The sequence below is a fragment of the Oryzias melastigma genome, linkage group LG9 (genome assembly GCF_002922805.2).
Source record: "Oryzias melastigma strain HK-1 linkage group LG9, ASM292280v2, whole genome shotgun sequence".
NCBI lineage: Eukaryota > Metazoa > Chordata > Actinopteri > Beloniformes > Adrianichthyidae > Oryzias > Oryzias melastigma.
Genome location: NC_050520.1, coordinates 3,986,457 through 4,004,496, shown reverse-complemented (window position 1 = coordinate 4,004,496; position 18,040 = coordinate 3,986,457). Strand labels below are relative to the sequence as shown.

The following is an 18,040-nucleotide window of genomic DNA, read 5'->3' as shown; positions in this document are numbered from 1 at the left end:
CAAATCCAGCGGCTGCAGCGTTCTGACTGCAGACAGGATTACTGAAACAGCGTTCAGATGTCAGCTTCACCGTTCTAAACCATGTAAACTGGAGGCCACTCTGCACATGACCAATGAAGTGTGACGTCACGTGAAAACGGTCTATTCTGATATCACTTTACTAAAACTATTCATTACAGCTGATGAGTCATAACTGACAAGATAAATAACAGGAAACAATTTTTGAAGTATTTATAAATGTGTCCTTTAGACACCCAAAAGATAATAAACAAGCTTTTAATGAGCTACAAATACATTTCTATCACTATGTTATTGATTTAAAACTGCACCATATTATTATTATTATTAATATTATAATTATTAACGGTACACGTTGATGCTCGATGAGGTGTCCATCATCAGGAATGATGGGGGCTTGAACCGTCGTCCATTCATGTCTTATAATGCGCACGTCGTCGGGCGTTATACTTAATGGACGCCCAGCAGCCAATGAGAATCGAGTATTCTCTTGGTTCATGGTATAACTACCTATGACAGACCGTTATTATAAAGATTTATCAACATTTGTGCGTCTGACTCTTTTTATACGGTGACTCAACACAGTGGTTTCTTCAGAGATGCTTTATGAAGGCTTAACTGCTCATGAAAAAAATGGTTCACTTTCAGTTTGGAATTAACAAGCACATTATAATGCTGTGCTCTTCGGTCACTTCTTCTGAATGAGGCGGCGGCTGATCTATCCATGAGAGAGCTCCATTTCAGCCGCGGTTAAGGCAATTTTCCTCCATTTTTCCCAAGACAAATCTCAGGCCAAAGACCAACGTACTTTAGAGCATTTGGATTTCAGTACGAGAGAATGAAACTGTTCTACTTCCTGGAGACGGTTTCAAATCGAACAAGTTCCTCCGGAGCTCAGCTGGGAGGACACAGGTGCATCGCTCCGTGGTTGAGCGAGCTCCCGGATGAATGCAGCGAGAGAGGCGGCACTAAAATATGAATGCTGCTGTGTTAACACATCAGAAAGTTAGAAATGGAATCATTTTGTGAGAAAAGGAGGAAATGACAGACTTCATGTACCCAACCAACCTGGTGACTACACTTCTACTGACCTTTGACATCTTCAAGAGCATCTTCGATTGTGTAAATGCAATTATTGCATTCCTTCTTAACAAAAAAACAACATCTGTCGGCCTCCCCCGAGGGGACTGGCAGCCGCTCCCCAGGAGGATTAAAGCATGATAGCTGTGCGCGCACATACAGGAATATCTAGGAGGCGGTCACATGCTGAAGAACAGAAAGTGCTCTTCTTCTCACCTGTCGTCATTCTGAAACGTCTGATCCCCCAGAAGCAAGTCCCTGAAGCGGTATCGGGGTGGGAGAGGAGGCACCTCGGAGTCCACATCTGCCATCTTCAGAGTGGAGATGTCCAGGATCACACCTGAGTTGCTGCTATTGTTTTTCTGCAGGGTCTCGGAGGGCCTGGAAGACAAGAGGGAGGGCAGCATCTGCCCGTCTGAGCCTGGACCACATTTGAACCGTTTCAAGAGCTGACAGCAAAAACAAACACAAAAGTGCTTTAAATCACAATTCAATCATTCTGATTTGCATTGTGATTAATAAAGGTGTTAAAAGGGTCAAATTTACTGATCTGGAAAGTGTATTAACCCTTTAACTACCTGCTCAACCAAATGGTGGCCAACATTTAGAAAATATGTTTTTAAAAATATTGATTGTGTGTATTACTCCCCAAGGTACGGAAACCCTAAAGGGAAGAAAGAAATTGAATATATATATAAATATTATGTATATATATTAACTGATTAATGTGCAACAGATAGTAACTGGTGCGCACCAGTTACCAACCAGAACATTCTAAACAATTGACATAAAAAAAAAAAATCTGGATAACAGTCTATGTATTTATTGGCATTTATTTTTTTTTGTTTTTTACTTTGTTTATTTTTTTTATGCGATGTCTCTTTAGGGACGTTTTTTTGGTGACTTCTTTTGTTTTGTTTTGTTTTTGGGTGGTTAAAGGGTTAAGCAGATTTCACAATAGGAAATATGTAAATAATTGTGATAAAATGTGAAAAATGACTCAATATGATGTATGTACATGGACAATTAAAATAAGCCTGTTTCATAAAAGTGAATCATTTAAGACAAAACTCTGTCAAAAACAGCCAAAACAATGTGGATAATAAAGAATAGAGCGACACAGAGAACATATTTGCATGGTTTCATCATAAAAACATTAAAAAACTTTTAACTTGTGAAGATCTTCTCATATTGTAGAAACAGGAAGAGTCAAAAACAGATTTTAAACACTGCTGTGTCCAAATCTCCTCACCATTTAGTGCACCATGATGGGAGTTCACCATTTTTTATGGGTTTGAATCTACAATTTCAAAATACAGAGGTCTGGAAATTTACCAGAAGTCTCTGCGACAAAAACTGCGTGGATTGATGCTCCCTAGCTTAGCAACTACGTATCTACCATAATGCAATCCATTTGAACGAGAGGTCATGAGTTTGTTTTTTTATAAATTCTCAAAGTTTTCATGATCAGCATACAGTAGATTTGTGTTTGGCATTAGAAAAACAGATACGGTGGAGAGCATGATGTCTGAATTAGATTAAAATCCAGGCTCTATATATTCCTGTGCTATAAAGCATTTATATCAGTGATCTCTAACCTTTTTCAGGCCATGAACTAGTTTAATGTCAGACAATATTTCATATTTTTTTTACTTTTAGCCTCTAGTTTCTGTTAAATTTTGAGGGTTAACTTTATATTTAAACTTGGATTTTATGTAGGGATTATTCAAATGTGACACATTTTCCCTTAACCCATAACTGTTGCGGTGGAAGCTAAAAAAATCAAACGCCAATTTCATCCTCGTCCGAATTTTAAGGCAAATACATATAAATACAAAATATAAAATTGCCACTAAAACTGTCTTATTTTTTAGATATGATTATAAAAATGAATCCACTGTTTGAACAACTTTATAAGCAGCATCCTGCCAATTTAAATAAAATTGAATTGAATCCTCATAACGTTGCTGAATATTAATATTATTATGGTCTGTGGGAAAAACTGTTGTAATAAGAACATATTTGGAATAAAGACTGTCTGTTAAATGCAGATGTATTTTATTTTAAAGCTGAAAATTATTTTTCTGTTTCCTCTTTTCTGCTAAAAGAAACTTTCCAAACATGTTTATTTTTAGTTAGCTTTGCTAGCTTGAGGATTTCAGTCGGAGAAGCCGCTTTCAGGAAGAAGCGGATGGATTTTGGACACGTGATCGAGCGACTTGACTTGAGTCAAGAATGAGTCGGATGTGGTGGAAAGAGTCCAGCAGTTTTCCAAAATAAAACTTCCTTCAGAATAAGACGAAAAACGAAAGAAATGTAGGCCATACTTTTTTTCTCTGTGGCCCGGTACCAACTCTCGGTACCGGTCCATGGAGCAGGGGTTGGGGAGTGGGGAGGGAATTTGGACACGGCCAAAGCTTGCGGCCTCGGAAACCCTTTTGGCGTTTGCATGTTGTGAGGTCACACATCAGGAAGTGCTTCACTTACCTGTCGGCATGGGAACTGGATGGTCGCCGTGGAGGACTCATGACTGAATTTTGTGCTGGATGTGATTGACAGAAGAGAAAAACACAGAGAAGGGCAGTTAGAGCCTCATTAATATTTATTTTAAAAAAAGTCAAACCTCTAAGAATTAGAGGGAATGCACCATAATTACATTTACAGCCAATTTGGCGGCTTAAGCTTTTCCAGAGTTTAGCAACTCGTTTCAGTTTGCTGCTCCTTAAGAAGATAAGGATTACACCGCCACGTGTTAATGCTTTTGTACGCGTTTATGGAGTTCATTCGGAGGAAAGTAGAAACGCTGGCGGGTCTGCCTGCTATTAGCTAAATACAGTTTTTGTTTATTAAAGGCTCAGTAAATCTGTTTTCATTTGTGCAAACACGCTGAGGGTAAATTCTTTAATCAAACATATTGGGTAAGCCTATTTACTTCCCAAGAAGCAAAACACGAAGAGGGAAACTATTTTAGAAGTGGGACACTGTAAAATGTGCATGACGTGCACGCTTTTCCAAATTAATGGAATGACTGAGGGCGTGTTTTCTGTGCATCCTGCAACGATGGTTTTCATCTCAGTGAAACGCTTTAACAGAACAATACATCATTTTATGGAGTTTCTCTGTGGTCATCACATTACTGCCCACTAATAACAGCAGCAGGAACCCCCCCCCCCCACCCCCCAGCTCATTAGTGAGAGCACAAAGGCAGGCAGAGGATGGAAAATGAATAATGTTGTAAATCATGTCCTTCATCCCAAACGTTCATAAGAAAAACTAAATCAGAGAGATAAATAGAAAGAAACATTAAAAGGAAAAATGTAAGATTTACTTTAAGACAGGAGTGTCAAACTCAATCACACAAGCAGCCAAATAATCCAAAACACACCTTAGGTCACGTACTGGCCGAACAGGATAAACACTCTAAACTAAATACTCTAAAGCTACATTTTTAAAACTTTAAAACTGTAACTTATGAACCAGATATATAGCATTATCTGCAATAATACCAGTGTGATGCTGTAAACTGAATTTAGCCGCTGAAGATGCTAGAGCTGATAGTTGAAAATGCTGAAATTGATAGATAAAAACACTGAAGCTGATAGCTGAAATTATTGAAGCTAAAATATTAGCTAAACGCCAAATTAGATTAAAAACAAACAAACAGAAAAACTTGGGCTAGCCAAAACAGCTAGCATGTAGCTGAAAAATATTTATATATAAACTTCAAAATATCCCAAAAACTGGAAAAATGCTAAATTAGCCAAAACAACTGGCGTGTAAATATTAGCCTAACTCCAAAACAGCCCAAAAAACAAAGGAAAAAGCCTAAATTAGCCGCAACAGCTAGCATGTAGCTGATATATTAGCTAAACTCCAAAATAGCCTAAAAAAATCTTAGTAAATGCCAAAATAGTCCAAAAAGCTAACAGAATGAAAATTTTTAAAACTTTAAAACTGTAACTTTTTAACATAATTATGAATAATAAAAAAACAGGAATATTATTCCAGAATAAATCAACTTAAACCTTAAATAACTTTCAGTATTTTACTCTCCAAAAAAACGTATTTTGTCAAAATTATACAAGAGGCCTTGACTTTGACACGTGACTTTAAGAGCTTTTGCCAAAATGTCCCACTATGATCGTCTTTTGATCTAAGTGTTCCGTCTTTTATTATAATTATATGTGTATATATATTGTACAAAAAAAACTCTCATTTTCTAAGAAAAAAGTTTCTCCAGAGTGACGAGAGTTCATTAGAAATTCACCTTGTATTTGTTGTGGGAGGGGTGTTGGTTGAAAGCAAGCCTGCCCCCATTTCCCATCATCCCTTTGCTTGCACTCTCTCCTGCTACCTTACAGCCTTCACAAAAATGACGACTAAATACCCGATCTATCCAGCTTAGATCCAGATCACTGCTCAGTCGAGGAAAACAAAGATTCATGGATCTACTGGTCAGTAAGTGGATGCATCAGAAAGGAGCTGAGAGCTTGTGGCCCCGCCCAGTGTATTTTCTACATCACAAATGCAATCTTTTTTTAAATTTTTTTTTTTTTTCCTGATTTACGATTTTAACAAACAAAGGATCAGAATTTCAACTTTGAGCTGAATTTCCCTTTTCAATATGTCTTCCATCAAGTCAGAAAAATGCCACTAAAACAAGCTAAAAGACCAGAAACACAATCTTTCTCGGAGTGTGTCTTTAAGATCATAAGCTTGATTTAAAAAGGGGGGATTCAAACTAAAGATTATTTTAAAACTCGATGAAAAGGCTAAAATCATTTTTAAATAGGAATCGCTTATTATTGAATATAATATGGAGATAAATCACTATCGCACCAAATTATGCCTGCATAATTCTCGATTGGTAACTTTGGATTTATTGGTGCGTATTTCCTAATTTCTGCGTAATTCTTGATTTGTGCGTAAGTTAAAAAAAAAAAGACAAAATAAAAATAATACAAAATAGAATTTACACTTGAACAAATTAAAATTACACCATAAATACATACGCACATCTCTAAAAATCACTCTTGAATCCCTCTATTCACGCACAACATCTCAGTTACGCACAAATCTCACGGAAGTGTTCACTTTCCATCACTTTCATCGAGGAAAAGTTTCAGATTTAGAGCAAATTTAAGTGAAAAATACATATAACAACTTTTTCATTCCAACGATGCAGAATCCGCAGATTGATATTATAAAAAACAGACCTTATTGTGGTTTTCATGTTTGGGGTGAACAGGATTGAGTTCAAGGTGAGCGCGCGACCTCCTGTTGTTGTTTACCTGTTTACCTGGCTGTGCAGTCGCGTCCATCCGGGGTCCCATCATCCTACACAGAAGCTCTTTGCTCTGAGCTCACGCATCTGGCTGTCACACGCACGACGGTTCCCGCCGAAGCAGCTCCTCCAGAGTCTCCTCATGCTCCGCAGACACGCGCCTGAATCCAGCGCACCATCCAAGCTCACAAGTCCTTAAAATAAACCATCCAGCAGTCCTATTCACCGCCTGTCGCGCATGTTTTGGCCTCAGAATGGTCGCAGTTTACAGGTCAATCGATGCGCTCGGAACGGAAGAGGTGATTGGAAAATTCCAAATTTCCCACACACCTGGAGTTGGATGGACATATCACTGCGCCAGCCCCCAGACGCGGGGCAGGACCCCCGTCGCTTAGCAACAACTTTGTAACTCCCGATTTCCGAACTACATCACTTCGCGGAAGCAGATTGTTGGTGTCAAAAACTTGAGGTTTCCACGCGCCTTCCTGTCGTCCGCTCGGAAGTAACCTTCATCCGGTGCCCTTATATAACGCGCCTGAGCGTGGACGAGCGCCGGGGATCGAGGCTTCCCGCGCTGCGGTCCTCCGCCGACGCGTCTACAGAGGACATCCGAAGCGCGTGCGGTCCTGCTGCCTCTCACGCTTCCGCATCAGCATCAGCATCTTTTCATCCCTCGGACGCAGCAGCAGCAGCAGGACGCCGCCGTTTGTCTCAATCTGGAATCAAACCCGCTTGCGTCTCGCCATCTACCGGACAAGTTAGAAACAGTTCAGCTCTGGGGCTGAGGAGAGGAAACTCTCTTTAAGGAGATTCTAGATATCTATCAATGTCTTTTTTTTTTTTTTTGGTCCATTGCGATCAAACTGATCATTTTAGCAAATAGGATGCTTCCTCTGATTTTTTTAAAGGAGTTTTATCCCAATATTTAAACACCGATCCCCTGAATAACAAAATATCAATTTGCATTTATACAAAAAAAATATTATTGAAACATTTTAAATATATACATTGAAATATATTAAGCCTCCTGATGTTTTTGCCAGAGAACCCATCCAAGCGATGCTGAAAAATATCTATTCCTGAAAAATCCAGAAAGCATGCAGTCCGACAATCACAAACTGTTTTTTTTTCTCTTAAAGCTTACCTGTAGCCGCTCTGTCTTCTGCCACTTGTCTAACTACTGTCCCCCTCAAATTGAAAAAGATATTCATTCTGTGCGCACAAGCAGCAGTTTTCTGCTTCCTCTGGAGAAGCGTGCGGCTTTGTGTCTTCCCTGTGCTCAGCCTCACCACATTTCAACCCATTATCCTCCAGGGGGAAAGGGCTCCGAGCGTCATCATGTTAAAGCCCACACAACCACTTATGCTTTCCCATGCCAACAGTGGGATTTCACACGGTTGCGTATCTCACCGACAATCAGGATTCCCACTGATGTCTGTGTCCTAGTGCTTTGTTTGTTTGGTTTTGTTGTGCAACCGCTTATTGTGGATTTGCAGTGAAAATCAAATAACATTTTACAAATCAAAAAAGGAAGAAAAATGTTTTTATATCCTTTATTTAGACCTAAATTAAGGAAATCATTTTCTTTTGTGTGGCTAGTTCTCTAAAACAGGGGTGTCAAACTAAAAAACCAAAACAAATCTTAGGTCCCAGGCATAACAAGATAAACATTTATTGAAAACGCAAACTAAATTTTTAAAACCTTAAAGCCCGAACTTTTTAACATAATTAAGAACTACATATATTACTACTACCTGTGATGCTAATGTGAATGCTGAAAGGTGAATTTGGCTGCTGAAAATGCTAGTGCTGATAGCTGGAGATGCTGAAATTGATAGCTAAAAAAAAGTTAGCTAAACTCCAAAACGACCTAAAAAAAAGCCTAAATTATCCAAAACAGCTAGCATGTGCTGAAATATATGCTTAACTCCAAAACAGCTTAGAAATATGGAAACATTTATCAAATTAGCCAAAACAGCTAGCATGTGCTGAAATATTAGTTAAACTCCAAAACAGCAAAAAAGACAAAAAAAAGTCTAAATCAGAAAAAACAGCTACATGTAGTTGAAATATTAGCTCAACTCCAAAACAGCTTTAAAAATAGAAAAGTAGCCAAAATTAGCCAAAACAGTTAGCATGTATCTGAAATATTAGCTTAACTCCAAAACAGCTTAAAAAATGGAAAAGTAGCCAAAATTTGCCAAAACAGCTACCATGTAGCCGAAATATTAGCTAAACTCCTAAACAGCCTTAAAATATGAAAATAACCAAAATTAGCCAAAACAGCTAGCGTGTATCTGAAGTATTAGCTCAACCCCAAAACAGCTTAAAAAATTGAAAAGTAGCCAAAACTAGCCAAAACAGCTAGCATGTGCTGAAATATTAGTTAAACTCCTAAACAGAAAAAAAGAAAAAATAGCCAAAATTAGCCAAAATAGCTAGCATGTATCTGAAATATTAGCTAAACTCCTAAACAGCCTAAACAATCTTAGTAATGCAAAAATAGTCTTTTAAAACAATAAAACCTTGACTTTTTAACATTATTATAAATAATAAAAATGCAGGAATATTATTCCAGAACAAATCAATGAATAAATTAATATTATTCAACAATAAATCATCAAATTTCAATATTTACCCACCATGAAAATATATTTTGTCAAAATTATACAAGTCAGAAATAAGCACAAGATAACATCGGTCCATTACTAACAATAAAATTAAATTATTTGAAGGGCTGCATAGAATTACATGGAGGGCCGGATCCGGCCCCCGGGCCTCGACTTTGACACACGTGGTCTAAAATATAAAGTCTAAATAAAAGACAAGTATTTTTCTCAACATATTTTAATAATTTCAAGTTGTTTTTTTTAAGTCTATCATCCTCAGACACAGTCACTCCATTTTAAGTCCATGTTTTTGCCCTCATGAGGTTAAAAAATACACTTTTAATTTAAAGTTAGTCACCTTTAATGAGCTTTGATTTAGCGCTTGGAGTCATTCAGCAGAATTAGCCGTCATCTGTGACTAATGCAGCTGTGTATAATTTTAGGGAGAACTCTTCAGCCTCTGTGCAGCTTCTGCATCACCGCTGAAACCTGCGTCCATTAGACACTTTTTCATGTTATTATCTATGCTTATTCATATTAGTGTTGTGTTGAGTCTCAGCACAGCCACTCTCCCGCCTGGATGCTTGCTCTTCAGGCTCCCAAAGTATCTAAAAACAGATTGAGAGAGAGAAGAGGTTCAGGAAGTGAAGCACTCAGATCCAGTGAGCAGCCAGAGGCATATATAATATATAGGAGCCGTCCATGAGGCTGCTGGATGAATCATGGAGTCATTCCATGCATGTCTGGCTGTAGGACGCAGTCTGGCTCCATATAAGAAGCCGTTGTTTTTGCAGTCAATATATGCAACGTCATTCGAACAAAAAAATAGTACATTTGTGAAAATATCTTTGTCAATCTGTCATTAACTGATTGTTTTTGGCACAAAAAGGACAAGAATGAAGCTCGAACTTTTGTTATTTTAAAAACCCACACCAATGAAAATGATATTTTTGGTGTTTTTAACATATTTTTTCTCATGATGGAAGAAACAAAGAAAATTAGGGTTAAAACAGCACTTCTGAATATTTTGTATTCAAATCGTTGTAAATCAGATGAAAAAAAATGCAGTTTGATAAAGTTTGTAAGTGTGACGTACAAGGTAGAACAGCGACCAATAAGCTTCCAGCTCTGCTCCATTCTGATGCATCCACTTACAGATCCATAGATCCATGAACTGGAATCTGGATCAAAACTGCACGACTGGATAGCTCTGATTTTGCTCGCCGTTTTTGTTTAGTTGCTAATGTTACATTGGGGTGGGAGGGGCTGTAAGCTAGTGGGAGAGTGAGTAAATACATGGATGATGGGAAGGGGGCGGACTTACTTCACACCAAAGGTCCCGCCCACAACTCAGAGGTGAATTTCTAATGAACTACTGCAGAACAGGGATGTGTATTGGCAAAACCCTGGCGATACATATCACGATATATGTATCATGATATCTCCCAAGACTGTACCAGAACAATGTTCCACTAAAAATACTCTACCTGAATAATAGATCACTGTAATAAAGTTGTTATTTAATGATCACAACATGAAGGACCGTAACTGTATCTCATATATAAGTTGTGTTTACTCACAGATTCATGGAGCTTTTCTGTTGGTAAATTAAAAATATTTGTTTTTTAAAGAAAGTCAGTTTTGTCTGATTTCCACAACAAAATATGTTTCAGTATATATGAAAGATGCGCCATAAACAGTACAGTTCTACAAATATGATTGAGGAAAATAAAGTGCTGTTTGTTTCAAAAATTGCCAAGTGTAGTTTATCCAGTACTTTAAAATAGCAAGACGGATCAATAATTAATGAAATATTGCTGTGTCAGCTTTTAAATCGATACAATTATCGTCAAATGAAGTATCGTGATATATCACGGAATTTATTTTTTCTCCACACCCCTAATGCAGGAACTAAAAATAATTTCAAAAAAACACTGGGAGCGCTTTGAAAATAAAATGATCAGAGTGGGACTTTTAAGTACAAACTTATCTATAAAATGATTATCTACCACATAAGGTCAAAAAAGATGTCTTACCTCCATGAGTTGGTTTCATGGTCATAAATATCTATCGATTTCAGATCAGAATCTCCATCATGTCCTCCAATAGCCAACAACACGCCATTAAATACTGCGAGAGACACCTGAAGCATAAAGCAGGAGAATTTCATTAAATAGAATGACAAAATGTTCGTTTTGTTCTCCGAAATCTCATTAAAAACCAATAAAAAAAACAATGAGAAAAATAATGTGTTCATCACGTTTACGAGACAAATTTGAAGTTGTAGCTGGCAAACAGCGACTCCACCAGAACAGCACCTCTTCCCGTCTGCATGCTTCATTAGCAGAAGTGCTGTGACACACTGGGAGAAGAGGAAGCCTGCAGGCAGCAGCAGTAGAACATATTCAATCCCAAAATAGGGATGTTTTCTGGGTGAAGCACCACAGGACCTGTTTGTGTTGATGGGCATGACACCAATTTCAGCGGCTTAAGCTAGCACAGGATTCTCAGCAAAGGGATGGCCTCCATCTTTAATGCAGCTTCTCTTCTGACTGATGATCCATTTCTGATGCAGATGACGTTAATGTGCACCCATCATTTTTATACTTAAAAAAAGGAAAAAGATCATATTTTTTAAAAAATGGTCTTATGTTTTGGACTAAAACCCATCTCTGTGTCTCTAAAAGGATTCCTTTGATCGAATATAACAAAAGTTTATATTCTAAGGGTCTATAAAAGTGTATATTTTTAGACAAAAACACATAGTTTTTAATCCGTCGCCTTTCAGCTGACAGATTTGAAATGGTAAAAGTAGGTTTGCTTTCTGAGAAACAGTTCAACTGTGGAGAATGTTGCATTTTTAATCCAGAAATTTGTTTTCTTTTTATGAAACTAGATCTGCATAATCTCAGTTTTGATTAACTCACTGAGCATCATTGAGAAGCTACTGGAGAAAACAGTTGAATTTAGAAGTTGATGACTTTTACTGGGGTTCGCATAGCGAGCTAACAAATATGGCTTGGACAACATTTTTTTAAGCAGAATATTGTGAAAATGGTGTACATGAATCCTTGGGTCAAGCTGAATGACATAATAAGACATATGATATGAACAAATAAGGAATGAGGGCATGGCTAACCAAAACCTCTGTTGCCAAGGAGGTCACCCCAAGGAGACCAAAAAGTAAAATGGTTGCTGTGGAGATAAAACATATTATTTATACGAATATGTTACATGTAGCTGTGACAAGGGTGGCAGAGGAAGAGGGGGAGGGGCATGCAGTAGACACTAAGGGCGGGTCAAAAGAGGCAGGTGAGGACGGGTCAAAAGAGGCAGGTGAGGGCGGGTCAAAAGAGCCAGGTGAGGGCGGGTCAAAAGAGGGCAGTGAGGGAGGGTCAAAAGAGGCAGGTGAGGGCGGGTCAAAAGGGGCCAGCAAGGGCGGGTCAAAAGAGGCCAGGTGAGGGCGGGTCAAAAGAGGCCATTGAGGGCGGGTTAAAAGGGGCTGGTGAGGGTGGGTCAAAAGGGGCCACTGAGGGCGAAAGGGGGCGGAGAGCACAGTCCCGCTCACAACTTTAATTTGGAAATGTTTTTACTTATCTTAGTTTAATTGTAGGCCAGACAAAAGAGTCCTCTGATGTTCATGTCTATGAGTAGAACTTACAATCAGCTTTTCTTGGAATAACACCTAAGAATCCAGAAGTTCATAATTTTGAGCAATCTTTACCAGATGATCTCCTCTCATGACGTCCTTTCATTCATCTTATCTATAATATCTGCACTAAACACCATGAGATCCTGAGTCAGAGAAGGGGTGAAGCTCTCATCAGGTTAGTTCTTTTACTTACACTCTCTCTCTTGCTCCTCATGCATTTCACAGAGCTCCACCTCATCTCACAAGGATCAAACCTCTCTGCAGAGCAGAGCTTCAGGTTGAGCTCGTCTTTGCCCCCAGCAACGTAAATGTGTCCCATGTACGCGGCGCAGCCGGCGCTCTCCCTGGGGCTCAGCATGTGGGAGCAGACCGACCAGGTACCTTCTAAAGGGTCGTAGCGCTCCACTGGGAAAGATTCAAAGGTGTCAGAAGTTAGAAAATATTTATAAAGCTTTCCATTCTGCACATGGCGTATGAGTAACACAAACAGTGGATATTTAAGCCCAAGACAACAAGTTTCATTGATTTTCTAGATGCACTGATCCAAAAAAAGCCACCAATGGAAATGCCCGCTCTGTCTTTTTTTGTGTTGCTCTTCAATAAAACTCTAGATTCTGTTGAAAACATGACAAATATAGACTGAACTTGGTGGGAACCAGAAAAGGTTATGAGAGTTTTGCTGATAAACGCTTCTCACGGGCAGAAATGTTTGGAGCTGAGCGGCAGCACGGAGTCGCCGGTGTTTATCTTTGGCAGGGTCAGCGGGCAGGAACATGTGTGTGGGAGGGGGGGGAGCGTGCACGTTTGTATGCGAGTTTATGCACAGACGTAAAGGTCAGACTAGCATTTACTGCCATTAAAAAAAGCCCTTTATCGTGCATATCAGGACAATTGATCAAGTTCCTGTTCGCTGCTGTCCGTCAGTCAAGGATTAATAAAGGATAAAACTCCTTTCCACTGACTGTATGTGAACTCAAGGCTCATAAATTCTGACTTTCATTTGTATTGATTCCATTCTCTCCTCTGCACAGTTAAACACATATTAAATATCATATAGTACTTTGTCTGATTGTCCGTTAAGACAAAAAAAACAATAGGCCTGGATTTAGCCAGCACCATTATGAAGTGCAGGCAGAATATCAGGGGATAAGTCTGGGGGGGCTGATAGTTTGTGGTGTCATATTCCTCCGAGCCCCTAAATCGCGTCAAAGTCGAGGCCCGGGGGCCGGATCCGGCCCTCCAGATCGTTTTATTTCATTGCTAATAATGGCCTGATGTTATCTTCTGTTCATTTCTAACTTGTATAATTTTGACAAAATATATTTTTATTGACACTAAGAGGCTATGTTTTTTTTTTCTTTTTTATATTATGAGTTTAACTAATATTCTAGCATCATGCTAACGTTTTTGACTAATTTAATTACTGGGGAATTTTAGGCGGTTTTGGAGTTAAGGAAGTATTTAAGCAATGTGCTAGCTTTTTTGGCAAATTTGGCATCTATTGATGTTTTTATGCTAATTTGTAGTTTAGCTGACATGCTAACGTTTTTGGCAAAGTTGTTATCTTCTGAGCTTTTTAGGCTAATTTAGAGTTTACCTTTTTTTTGAGCAACGGGCTAGCGTTTCTTTTTTTTTTTTTTACTGATTTAGTTTATTAAAGACTTTTAGGGTATTTTGGAATTTAGCTAGTATTTCAGCAACAAGCTAGCTTTTTTGGCTAATTTGGCATCCACTGACGTTTTTTAACGCTAATTTGGGATTTAGCTTTTATTTTAGCAACAAGCTAACGTTTTTGGCTAATTTGGCATCTACTAAGGTTTTTATGCTAATTTGAAATTTGGCTTCTATTTTAGCAACAGGCTAGCGTTTTTGACTAATTTGGTTTATTGAGGAATTTTAGGGTATTTTGGAATTTAGCTAGTATTTAAGCAACTAGCTAGCTTTTTTGGCTAATTTGGCTTCTGTTAAGTTTTTTGGGGGCTAATTTGTAGTTTAGCTTCTATTTTAGTAACAAGGTAGCACTTTTGACTAATTAAGTTTATTGATACGGTAGTAGCTTGATGGGCGTGTTTGCCTCCCACCTGAGCTCAGAGCGTTTTCACCATCATTTCCTCCAATCACATACAGGTGGCCCTGCAGCACAGCAGCAGCCGCTCTGCTTCTCCTGGTCAACATTGGAGGCTGCTTGCTCCATTCGTTAGTGTGTGGATCATACCTGTGACAAATGAACAGTCATCACATTATAAATGCAGCACCTTATATAATCAGTTCTGCTTTTGCTGCTGTGTGAGCCTTAGAAAAGACGCATGGCAACTTCTACAGATTTTAGAATCCAAATTTGTTTATCCTTTGATGATTTCTATTGCAACATTTCCATTTCTTTTTGGGAATTACCACAGGTTTTAAACTATGAGAAGCTTCACCAAAGCGTCGGCCTGATTGTCTTTCGCTGTGGTGGAAACGTCGACCTTAAAAGCATCAACTCTACAGCACCTCTCCACAATATTCACGGCGGTAAAGCCATCATGTCCTCCAGCGGCGTACAGGTACCCGTCCATCGCCACCAGACACACTCCACTGCGGGGGCTGCTCAAGGGTGCTACATCGGTACTCCAGCAGTCTGAGTCTGGGCTGTACCTGCAAATCAAAGCGTGCGTGGGCGGGGGTCACAGGGGGGTTGGGACGGCAACATCAGCCGCTGGTAATAACTGGAGTATTTACAGAAATGAAAAAGAACGTGGTTTCACAGCACATGTTTATGTTTAAGTGTCTATTGTGAGCTTTTAGAGAAACAAATGCAGGAGGTTTTTGTTGACATCTGCATAAACATCAGCCTCTGTCTGAAGTCCTGCTAAAATCCTCTCCATTGCTTGTGAAGCTTTTAGCTGGACCACACATCAACCACTTCCCCCTAATTGGCAAACTTTGCATTTGGGAGAGGAGGGAGTTATCACAAAAATAGTCTTCAGAGATGAGCTGCAGGCATCAAACCACATTAGAACCAGAGGTTTCAGGCTGACCACCATGATGGTCAAGAATGACCAAATCAGGACTAATGGGTTCAAACTTTATAATACTTTGTTCCAGGGAACAAATGTTGATTCTTATTTCACTTAACATAAAAATTGTCTGATTTTATACATTTAGATGCCAAAACATCAAACTTTTCCCATCATCGTTTGACAAAAAAGTAAGGAAACCCCAAATAAAAAGAGATGTCTTAGAAGAAAGCAATATTCATGCGAATCTTTCTCCCATTTTGTCTGTTATAAAAAAACATTTAAGGCCTCACAATTTTAAATCATTTATTTTCCATCAATAACATAGTTTCTCTTGACACTTATTGCATGTGTATAACCTATTTTTGCTCCATTTTCTAGTAGAATTGTCGTTTTTATGACAGGATTCTGGTGTTCAGGATCAACACCAGCTTTCTTCTCTCTTCGATTAGAAACAAAACATTGTTTTAGGTGATTTGATAAAGCTGTGGTCCCCAACCTTTTTCAGGCTGCAGACTGATTTAATTCAGACAATATCTTTACTGACCAGCCTGAATATGGCCGAAGCGGCTGTCAGATTTTCTTATTTTCCCTTTTTGAAGTCTCCAGTTTCCCCTTAACTTTTGAGGGTAAAGTCTATCTTCCTTCTCTGGAAAATATCACTGTAACCCTGGAGAACCCACAAGGTCAAATTTCTCTTTTTTATTGAATATTTTCTATTTTTATTTATTGCTGCTGTGAATTGCTGCTTCCAAAATGAACAAACAAAAACTAAATGTGCTTAAATAACTTTAAAAGGCCTGAAGTAAATTATTGTTGGGTTCTCCAGAAAGATCAACTTTTTTTGGCCGTTTACCTGAACAAATGGGCCTTTTAAAGCTTTGACTGTTGGTCTTTGCCAAATAGTTGACAGATATAAGCCTTATAACGTGATGGAGGAGAAAAATTCTGTTCTGTGGAGGTAAAACTGGCATCACTTTACTCGGTACCACTCTCCATCATTAAAGATGCAGTGTGACTGTACTTTACCTCAAGCTAACCTCACTGTCAATCACAGATCCAGACCACACCTCCCCCACTCAGCCTGCCTTCCTAGCTCCTCCCCCTTTTATTTTTTACAAATTTGGCCAGAGAGTGGAGTCAGCCTCCAACTGTCCGATTGTGTAATCCTTTAAACTATTTGTTCACTAGATTTCATGTATTAACCATTAAAATGTAATATTCCCATAATCCAGAAAGGTCAAAGGGCAAGCTTAAAAATCAGACGCCAACTTCAGCCTCTTCTGGTTTTTAAGGTGCAAACAAATAAACAAAGGTAACTGAAACCGAAAAAAAAACCAAACACAAATCTGCCGTTTGAGCAACTCTATTAGCGGCATCCTCGAAACATTTAAAAGCAGATTGCTGAATATTCTGCCATATTTTTATAATGTGGGGAAAAATGTCACAATAAACCCACGTTTGGAGTAAAGACTCCCGGTTGTTGTCAGTTAAAAGTAGCTTTATATTATTCTGAAATTGAAGGTGGTTCTTATGATTTCTCTCTGCCAAAAGAAACTCTCTGAAAATGTTTGTTTTTTGTTAACTTGTTCGCTTAGAGGTTTCAGTTTAGCGGCCAGTGCAGCCCCTTTTAGAAGGCATTAGATAGATGTTCCACACGTGAGCGAGCGACTTGACGTGCGCAGAGAATGAGTCAGATGTGGTGGAAAGATTCCAGAAGTTTTTCAAAATAAAACTTTCTACAGAATCAGATCAGAAAGAAAACAGCAAAATGTAGATCATGTTTTCTTCTTTGGCTCAGCGGTATCGGTCTGTGACCCAGGGGTTGGGGTCCCTGATTTAAAGTCTAGCTGTCCCTGAAGAACGAAGATCCTGAGATCACATGACCTGTATGACTGACCGTCTTCTCCAACAAAACGGTTTCTAGCACCAGATGACAAGGTTTGTACTTTAAAAGCTCTCATGTGATCAAAAATCTTCGTTACGATCTGGGAAACGTTTGACAGACAGCCTCAATAATTTGTATTTTCAAACAAATAAAGGCTTTTCTTTTGTTTAGTGGTGATTTACCAGGACAATAGAGAATAAAGCAGTTTTTAGGACCGGATCTGTTTCTTAGGCAGTTATTAGTCGGTGGAGCCTCATCGCTGCTGGTGACTCAGAAACTGGCAAAGCTGATAAAAAAAATTGGTTTTGTACTAAAAAAATAGATCTATAGAAACCTTAAGGGCTTCTGCAAAGAGAACTAAAGATCTAAAAGCAATAGACATGACCACGCACACACCCTCTACCCCACAATCTAATGAAATGATGCTATTATCTCCAGTCAGATGCTTCTTCATTTAAGCTACAGCTGAAACTGGTGCAGATGTCGAGTCCTGCCCACAGTAATAAACTG

The 18,040-nt window shown here is 38.7% G+C and overlaps 2 protein-coding genes across 15 annotated transcripts in view; both read right to left on the bottom strand.

The window, feature by feature from the left end:
* LOC112147954 (potassium channel subfamily T member 1) overlaps positions 1-7,840 on the bottom strand; it is a 78,942-nt gene extending 71,102 nt beyond the window's left edge. For 8 of the 13 annotated variants that reach the window (XM_024274659.2, XM_024274660.2, XM_024274665.2 and 5 more), the window contains exons 1-3: positions 7,527-7,840; positions 3,586-3,640; positions 1,315-1,479 (exon numbers count right to left, since the gene is read on the bottom strand). In XM_024274659.2, the coding sequence (XP_024130427.1) occupies positions 1,315-1,479; positions 3,586-3,640; positions 7,527-7,593 (287 nt within the window). In that variant the 5' untranslated portion in view covers positions 7,594-7,840. Of the gene's footprint in view, positions 1-1,314; positions 1,480-3,585; positions 3,641-6,389 lie in introns of all 13 variants that reach the window. The other 5 variants (XM_024274666.2, XM_024274664.2, XM_024274677.2 and 2 more) reach the window with 3 other exon arrangements.
* A 1,260-nt stretch (positions 7,841-9,100) lies between these two features.
* The window catches only part of LOC112148000 (kelch-like protein diablo), a 27,728-nt gene continuing 18,788 nt past the window's right edge, over positions 9,101-18,040 (bottom strand). Inside the window, exons 6-10 of one of the 2 annotated variants that reach the window (XM_024274750.2) lie at positions 15,137-15,280; positions 14,725-14,858; positions 12,837-13,048; positions 11,028-11,134; positions 9,101-9,599 (exon numbers count right to left, since the gene is read on the bottom strand). In XM_024274750.2, coding sequence (XP_024130518.1) covers positions 9,524-9,599; positions 11,028-11,134; positions 12,837-13,048; positions 14,725-14,858; positions 15,137-15,280 — 673 coding nt within the window. In that variant the 3' untranslated portion in view covers positions 9,101-9,523. The remainder of the gene's footprint in view (positions 9,600-11,027; positions 11,135-12,836; positions 13,049-14,724; positions 14,859-15,136; positions 15,281-18,040) is intronic. The other variant, XM_036213684.1, reaches the window with a different exon arrangement.